Raw genomic sequence first — 9189 nt, 5'->3', positions numbered from 1 at the left:
CAAGTACAACAGACATCATAGAACTACTGTATATACCATGAGTTAACATTACAGTGAAACATATGTGACATTATGTAGAAAAGTGGTAGAGAGGGTTTATAAGTGCTGAACATGTCTGGAAAGTGGAGAAAAAAGTGCAGAAAGTCATTGAAATGTGATGTAAAAGTGTCAGAAATGGGAGAAATGTAGAAAAAATACATTAAAAGAAAAAATTATGAAAAAAGGTTAAAATATAGTGAGTTTGGTGGAGTTGTAGAAAAAGCGTAAAATTAAGCAAAAATTGCCTGAAATTGTTCAGAAAATATTCTTAGATTCTTGAAGGCATCCTCTCCCAGTTTCTCACGACCCCAAATGGTGTCCTAACCCCAAGGTTGAGAACCCCTGCTGTAGACAGATGCACTGAAGTGTTTTTACTTCATTCTTACTGTAATTTATTGAGTTTCTTCTCCAGACAAGGACGACAGTGGTTGGTTTAACTTCAGTTTTGTTATAATTTGTTCCCAGTAGTCCCAGTAATATCTCGTCACTCCAACACACATTCACTTCCAGTCGTGTTTACATATTTTTGTATAAACCAGAAAAACAACATCCACATTTGTTTTGCTGCAACTTTCAGTGAAAACAGCAGAAATATGTTGGGAAATCACTTTGAAACACAAGAAATCACTGAAAGAATGAAGTAAAAGCACTTCTATGCATCCGTCTACAGAACTCCACATCCCACAATGCAATGCACCAAACTTTACAAACAATGTCAATAAGAGTGTGTTCACAGTGGAGATCAAAACTACCTTTAAAGCAGGAATTCAAATTTTTTGTCGAGCAAATGATCTTAGATTTATTGATCAAAGAGATGAAATGATCGTATCCAGTAGCTTTAAAAATAAAAAGTGTTTTTCCACCTTAGAGGGGGCGTGGCTATGCTAGCAATAGTAACGACACCATTTTGGACAATATTTCTAACAGAGAGAGGGATAGAGTTATGGCATATAACATGATTGAGTCAGCCACGACCCACTCATAACCACGCCCCACCCCACCTGTAGCCACGCCCCACCTGTGCAAGCCTGGGTAAGAACAGAAGGTGGCACAAATGTAAGGATTTGAACCCACAACCACACTGTGATGACCCTGAAAGAACAAAATCTGGGAAAAGAAGCAAAAACTGATAATCAACAATATCAGCCATAACATTATGACCACTGCTGCTGTTTGTCTCCTAACAATTGGTTAACACATCAGATTCCAAACATGGACAAACAGAAGATTTAGAACCAAAAACCACATGCTGATGGTCAGAGAATAAAGACAAGAATCTCTTTAATAACTGTTTTTCCCTCCACGTTTATTCATATTTGTGTGTAAAGTTGTTTGTTGGTGTCTTTGTGTGGATGGAGCTCTCTCTGAGCTGAGAGGATGAAATCACACACACACTGAGTTTAATTCTCACATCCGTCACCGAGGCTGAGAAATGTTCCAAGGCTCCACTTCCTCCAGATTAAATCTCATTTAGCTTTTGTCTCAGGTTTCCAGTCTGTCACAGAACTTCCGATATGGAGTCACATCTCTCTTCTTCTTCTCCTCCAGCAGCAGAAAAGCAACTCGTTAAAAGTCTGGCCCATCACTCAGAGGCTCTGAGAGGAGAGAAATCCATCTACAGTAAACGCAGAGGCACCGGATGACAGCGAGGGAGAGAAGTGACGGCGGCTGACAGAACTTTTAACCTTTCCTCACACTCACACTCCTCCATATTCAGAGGCTCGTTTTTCACAGACCGTCCGTCCCTTTATACTTTATACCCCCCCCCCCCCCCCCCCCCCCCCCGTGTTACAGTCTGAGTTAAAGACGTTTACACCACAGCATCAGATCACGACCATAGAAACTGATTAATAACGTACAGTAAAGTACAGTCCAGAGCTCCCACTTTCATCTGCTACAACAAACACAGTTAGCGTGAACGTTAGCATGACAAAGCTACTCAAACACAAGTCAGTCACCAGTGAAAAACAACAACAATGACCAACCAGAAACAGTAACGCTCATGTCTGTGCCTCACTAACACATACTGCGCTAACGCACCAAAGCGCTAACACACTAAACATACGCAGAGTTTGAGGGTGGTTGGGATAATGCCTTAACACGCTAATGCACTAACAAGCTAACGCACTAACAAGCTAACGCACTAAAGAGCTAACGCACTAATGAGCTAACGCACTAATGAGCTAACGCACTAACAAGCTAACGCACTAACAAGCTAAGGCACTAATGAGCTAACTGACTAAGGAGCTAACGTACTAAAGCGCTAATGCACTATAAAAGACTACATGGCTAGTTTAGCTTTGTAACGGCAACATGAGTTCACAAATCACTCCATAAACACACAAAACAAACGCACACAAAATGAGAGAAGAATAGACAAAAACACACAAAGTCTTTGTTGTTTCCCGTGTTAAGATCATTATTCTAAATGCTGACATGAATGTTGATCATGTGACCATCACATGTTTGTGGCCCCGCCTACTGGTCTTCATGGGACAGAAACAACCATTGCGATAGATTTGTATTTAGTTTGTAAAACAAATTAAACTCAAAGCGTTACATTTTGATCACCTGATGCTCACAAACCTTTCTTTAAACGTACGTTTCAGTAGATTCCTGATTAATTTTTTTCCTGAATAAAAACAGAATTTTCTCTCTCAGTAAGTCAACATTTATCTGGAGGAAAATGCTGAAAAGTCCCCAGGAATCATAAATAATCAGCGTTTCCCTGCAGCCAACATTCGTGGCGCTGCTCCAGCTCCGTCGCTGCAATAATCCTCCATTCTTCCCCTGAATGCAGCATTAGCATAAACACTTGGCAGCTAACGTAGCCATTGTCTACCAGAACGTCTGCGCTGAGCGTGGTTGAATCTCACCTGTTGAATTGGAAATGAAAAACGAGCGCTCCCTTCACTCGTGTCCATTATGTAACAGGTTGGACTCTAGGACCCAGGGCCCAGGAGGAGAGGCAGGAAGTCTCCAAAGTGAGGTGTGCCAGGAAACACTTTATTTGAATCATCGTTTAGGGTTTGAAACACAAATGTTTCCCTGAGCATCCGACAGAAGGATGAGAGACGTTGTGTCCTCTCCATCCGACCAATGAAAAACCAGTTGAAACGGTTCCACCAAAATATATATGTTTCCGTTGGTTCCGTTGGTTCCGTTGGTTCTGTTGGTTCTATTGGTTCTGTTGGTTGCATTGGTTCCGTTGGTTCCGTTGGTTCTATTGGTTCTGTTGGTTCTGTTGGTTGCATTGGTTCCGTTGGTTCCGTTGGTTCTATTGGTTCCATTGGTTCCATTGGTTCTATTGGTTCTATTGGTTCCATTGGTTCCATTGGTTCCGTTGGTTCTGTTGGTTCTGTTGGTTCTGTTGGTTCCATTGGTTCTATTAGTTCTATTAGTTCTATTGGTTCCATTGGTTCTATTGGTTCCATTGGTTCTATTGGTTCTGTTGGTTCCATTGGTTCTATTAGTTCTATTGGTTCCATTGGTTCCATTGGTTCTATTGGTTCTATTGGTTCTGTTGGTTCTGTTGGTTCCATTGGTTCTGTTGGTTCTGTTGGTTCTATTTACTGATGATTTCAAATGTTTTTATTGATGATTTTAAATGTTTTTAGTGGTGATTTTAAATGTTTTTAGTGGTGATTTTAAATGTTTTTAGTGATGAATTTAAATATTTTTAGTGATGATTTTAAATATTTTTAGTGATGATTTTAAATGTTTTTAGTGGTGATTTTAAATGTTGTTGCTGCTGATATTATTGTTCTTATCGATTTTTAAGCTGTTGAATGTTTTCTGTTGCACTTTTTGATCATGTATAGCACATTGAGTTGCCTTGTGTATGAAATGTGCTATACTAATACATTTGCCTTGTTATCAAACTGTTGAATTACATTTTTCCAAAAAGTTTAACTTTTGCTTCACCAACAGATTGTAATTCTGTAAAGTTCTTAAATTCTAAAAAAATAAAAATAAAATTAACCACATACATCTAGAAAAATGCCCAGTATGTTTTAAAATAAAGTGCAATGAACTTCCATCTAAAATGCATTGAGGAGTGAAATAGTTTAACAGGGTTTGATGGTGCGTTCACTGACATCCTCATTTACACACCTAGTGAATACACAAACCTTTACACAAACTATTAAGTACAATTGAATATGCCACAAAACTTAGAACGATACAAAACTTTACAAATACAAAATGTTTTGCCGTGAATGTGTAGCTACAAGTCCACAGCACTATGAACTACATGGCCAGTATAAAAACATCACAAGTAAAAATTAATGTAAAAACTGTTGATTTTAAAGGAAATCAAGGTAACTATACTGTCATTTTTTTTGGATTAATGTTTACAATGGGATGTTTTGGGGGGACACGACCCCTGGATCCCCCACCGGGATATGCGCCCCTGCCCCCTTTGTCCAACTACAACATTTTGTTCAGAATACTGTGAAAAAAGAACAATAGAGCACAACGATGGAATAAAAATTCATGGAGCTAACAGAATTTAAACACAAATTTGACATAAATTATTCATTGAGAGTTTACAAAAACAGTGTGCAGTGCATTACCAATTCCCTTTTGTGGAAATTCTGAGGAAAAATTTCTTAATTCTGAAATTAAAGCCAGAAAAATGTCAGAATTTTGACTTTAAAGTCAGACTTCTCACTTTAAAGTCAGAATTCTGAGAAAAAAGTCAGCATTTTTTGTTTAAAGTCAGAATTCTTGAGGAAAATAGTTATTATACTATGATTTTCATGGTTTAACCCAACTTAATAACTCAGTTCAACACAAAATTATTATTTTTGCAAACATTTTTTTTATTCATTTGTTATTTTATCTTTTTTTTTTCTTTATAAAAGTTTTTTCCTGCATTAGAGGGAGAAAAGGAGAGAGAGGAATGTTTTAAATCTTCATGGGGTTTGTATTGTTCTAACGTTTGGTTTTCCTCCTAAACCACTGGAGGATTCTTTTCCGTAGTGGTTTCTTTTTAGCGTGGCTGGACCGCTCTTCTTCTAATTCCACATCTTTGGCTTTCAGTTGGTTCTGTGTTACGACCAGGGCGTTCTTCAGCATGGTCACCTTTTCTTTCACCTGCTCCTCCAGACTGCAGTAGGCCTGCTCCTTCGATTTCACCACTTCTAACATGTTGGCGTTCACATCCAACAGTTGCTCGTGTTGATCACTTTGACTTTTTAATTTCTCCTGCGCCTGCCTGAGATCAGCCCTCAGAACGTCGTTTTCAATGTTCTGCTCACGCACGAGGAGATCCTTCACTTTCAGCTCTTCGTCTTTGATGATGACGTTCTTCTGAGCTTCTGATATCTGTGTGGAGATTAGAATCAGACAAGACACATTTATTAGTATAGTGCATTTCATACACAAGGAAACTCAATGTGCTTTACATGATTAAAAAGTGCAACAGAAAATATTTAACGCTTTAAAAATCAACAAGAACATTAAAATCAGCAGTAAAAACATTTTATATTATTGTGCTTTAGAACAATTGTTGTATATTTATTATCAGAAGTTTGTATTAATATTTAGATTTTGTACTGATAGAATTTTGTTTAATTTCTAAATAAATGTGACAACAAAATTCAATTTGTAAAAGCGTCGTTAAAAAACCAAGTAAATAAAAGTTGAATAAATGAGATAATGACTCACTGTTGTTTCCTGGTGCTGAAGCTCCCTGGTTTGCTCCTCTACTTGTTCTTTGGTCTGATCCAGTGACTGTGTGAGATTGAAGATCAGCTGATTCTGACGCTGAAGGATGGAGGTGGTTTCCCGCTGCCACTTCAGCATCTTCATCTGGTTAGACTCACCTCGGCGTAACTCTTGTTTCCATTGGTCCAGGCTAAGCTTGAGCTTGGAGATTTCCTCCTCCTGGATTTCAACCATGGAATCTGATTCTGTTTCCTTCTTCATCATCATCGTTCGTTCCTCTTCCCATTGTTCTTCCTGCTCATGGAACTCCTTTCTGGAAAAGTCCAGAGCCAGTTTGAGGTGGTCCAGGTCCCTGTCTCGTATTTCCATCTGGTACCTTGTAAGGGATGCCTTGTATGTCATCTCTTCACATGTGATACACCCTGGTGGTGCTTGGTCAGGTACCAGTGTGCAGCCTGGTTCACAGGGACTCACTGGTACGGTAACTGGTGGATGGTTGACTTGTTCATCATCACCCTGGTCTCCAGGAGATGATGGTTGGTCTCCCTTCATCTTCTGCGTCTTTACCTTCTTCCTATGATTTTGCTCTGGTTGGTGGAAGGACACCTCGCTGGTTTTGTCAAATAAGGGCTCAGAATCCCCAAAGTCACCAAAAGTAATGTTCATCGCTGGTTTTTGATCCATCGTCAACGTTTCAGGACAAAAAAGCAAGATATTATTCAACAAAACAGTGGAGTTTTTAAGGCTTTAAGCTGTTTGTTCTAAGATAGAAGAATCCAGGTACTTTGAAGTGATTTGGCTTTCATCTCCTCCATTGGCTTCTTTTCTGTTGTCATGGTTACAGTCAACAAAACATTCTAAATGTTGATTTCCTGCTGCCTTGGTAACAAACAATAACATGATGAAATTAAACACATATAAACAGAGCTAACCCCCCCACCCCCCAAAAAATAAATAAATAAATAAAATAAAATAAAATAAATAAAATATCAAGGTGAATTAAAAGCCAAAGAGTTAAAGTGGATTTAAAGCAGGATTTGTAAGTCTTCAGTGCTGGGGCCTGTTAGACGTTGGAGGGTAGCTTAGTCTACAGCGGTGTTTCTCAAATGGTGGTACGTGTACCCCTAGGGATACAAAATGGCACTACAGGGGGGACTTGAGTGAGAGAGTAGAAAAAAAACAAATAAAGTGTCAGTCTTTGTCCCCCCAGGCATGAGATGACTGGAAATAATAAAAACTACAGAAATAAATCTATTCAGGAGCCACTAAATCTATTTTTCAACCAATGTCGGGTCACCTGAAGTTTCTGAAAAATGTAAATAATTTTTTTGTAGTTAATATTCTTTTTTTATTAAAACAACAGACAATCTTAAACATCTGTATTTCTTTACTTTCACTTTGTGAACAACTCAGACTGTGACATCTTGGCCCGACGGTGCTCCGCAGCTGGTGAATAAACCAATAAAATAAATTAAATACATTTACACAATAATTCATGTTTTCTATGTAATTTTTACTTCCTCCTGCGATCCAAATTGGATGCTTGACATGTGGTCTAAATTCTAGATACATTTAAAAGATAGACATAAAGGTGGGCCCAAACTAAAACGCATTAGAGCATAACTTTATAAAGAGTTAAAGAGTTAAAAAGTACACTGTGTGTGTGCTACTGTGAGTAACTCTGTTATCCCTGATTTAAAGGTGAAGCATTTCTTTCAGATCATACTGTTATTTTACATTACAACTTCATTAAAAGAGAGAAAGAGATAGTGAAAAATGAATAAACTATGAACTGAAAACAGTAGACGTGAGTTTCGGTCCCACAATAGTCAGGAGAGATGACTAAAAATGATGAAAACTATAGAGATAAATCTGTTCATGAGGCACTAAATACTGTTTCTTTCCATTTATTTACAAAATGATTGTTAATAATGTGTGTTATCACTCATTCATTCCATCTTTGTGGTCAATAGTTGTGTTTAAATAGTTTCCTAAGCAAAATGTTCACAATTTTCACGTCACAATATGCTACAAAATGGTATGAAATAGAACTTTATTTAATTAAAAATTTTTTTTTAAAGAACTTGCGAGAAAAAATAAATGATAATTAACTGTAATTCAAGTAACAATATCAAAAACGAGTGGTATGTGAATGGGTTTGGTCCAGAATCCATCAGTGAGATGTTTAGTCAGGTATGAACCCAGTGGATCTCTCAGATCTATGGACACAGGTCAGATAGTGGAGCCCAGAGTTCACAGATCTATGGACACAGGTCAGATAGTGGAGCCCAGAGTTCACAGATCTATGAACACAGGTCAGATAGTGGAGCCCAGAATTTACAGATCTATGGACACAGGTCAGATAGTGGAGCCCAGAATTCACAGATCTATGAACACAGGTCAGATAGTGGAGACCAGAGCAAGTCAGCATCACATGTTAACATCCTAAATCCAAGTTAAAGGTTTTTCTTTTTTTCTACCGCGTAGGACTGAGAGGGAGATTTTTGGTCATGTTGTTGATATAATGTGTTTGTTGATGATTTTAAATGTTTTTACCGATGATTTTAAATGTTTTTACTGATGATTTTAAATGTTTTTACTGATGATTTTAAATGTTTTTAGTGGTAATTTTAAATGTTTTTACTGATGAATTTAAATGTTTTTACTGATGATCTTAAATATTTTTAGTGGTGATTTTAAATGTTTTTACTGATGATTTTAAATGTTTTTACTGATGATTTTAAATGTTTTTAGTGGTAATTTATAATGTTTTTACTGATGATTTTAAATGTTTTTACTGATGATTTTAAATGTTTTTACTGATGATTTTAAATGTTTTTAGTGGTGATTTTAAATGTTTTTACTGATGATTTTAAATGTTTTTAGTGGTAATTTTAAATGTTTTTACTGATGATTTTAAATGTTTTTTTTACTGATGATTTTAAATGTTTTTACTGATGATTTTAAATGTTTTTAGTGGTGATTATAAATGTTTTTAGTGGGGATTTAAAATGTTTTTAGTGGTGATTTTAAATGCTTTAAGTGGTAATTTTAAATGTTTTTACTGATGATTTTAAATGTTTTTTTTTTTTTTTACTGATGATTTTAAATGTTTTTACTGATGTTTTTAAATGTTTTTAGTGGTGATTTTAAATGTTTTTAGTGGTGATTTTAAATGCTTTTAGTGGTGATTATAAATATTTTTAGTGATGAATTTAAATATTTTTAGTGATGATTTTAAATGTTTTTAGTGGTGATTATAAATGTTTTTAGTGGGGATTTAAAATGTTTTTAGTGGGGATTTAAAATGTTTTTAGTGGTGATTTTAAATGCTTTAAGTGGTAATTTTAAATGTTTTTACTGATGATTTTAAATGTTTTTTTTTTACTGATGATTTTAAATGTTTTTACTGATGATTTTAAATGTTTTTAGTGGTGATTTTAAATGTTTTTAGTGGTGATTTTAAATGCTTTTAGTGGT

The 9189-nt window shown here is 36.3% G+C and overlaps 1 protein-coding gene across 1 annotated transcript in view; it reads right to left on the bottom strand.

Annotated features, from left to right (window-relative positions):
- The window catches only part of LOC114470818 (fas-binding factor 1 homolog), a 71946-nt gene extending 65508 nt beyond the window's left edge, over positions 1 to 6438 (bottom strand). Inside the window, exons 1-2 of the mRNA XM_028459149.1 lie at positions 5710 to 6438; positions 5098 to 5367 (exon numbers count right to left, since the gene is read on the bottom strand). Coding sequence (XP_028314950.1) covers positions 5098 to 5367; positions 5710 to 6393 — 954 coding nt within the window. The 5' untranslated portion in view covers positions 6394 to 6438. The remainder of the gene's footprint in view (positions 1 to 5097; positions 5368 to 5709) is intronic.
- Positions 6439 to 9189: the final 2751 nt, after the last annotated feature.

Source organism: Gouania willdenowi, chromosome 10 (genome assembly GCF_900634775.1).
Source record: "Gouania willdenowi chromosome 10, fGouWil2.1, whole genome shotgun sequence".
NCBI classification, from domain to species: Eukaryota; Metazoa; Chordata; class Actinopteri; order Blenniiformes; family Gobiesocidae; genus Gouania; species Gouania willdenowi.
This window is presented reverse-complemented; position numbering and strand designations above follow the sequence as displayed.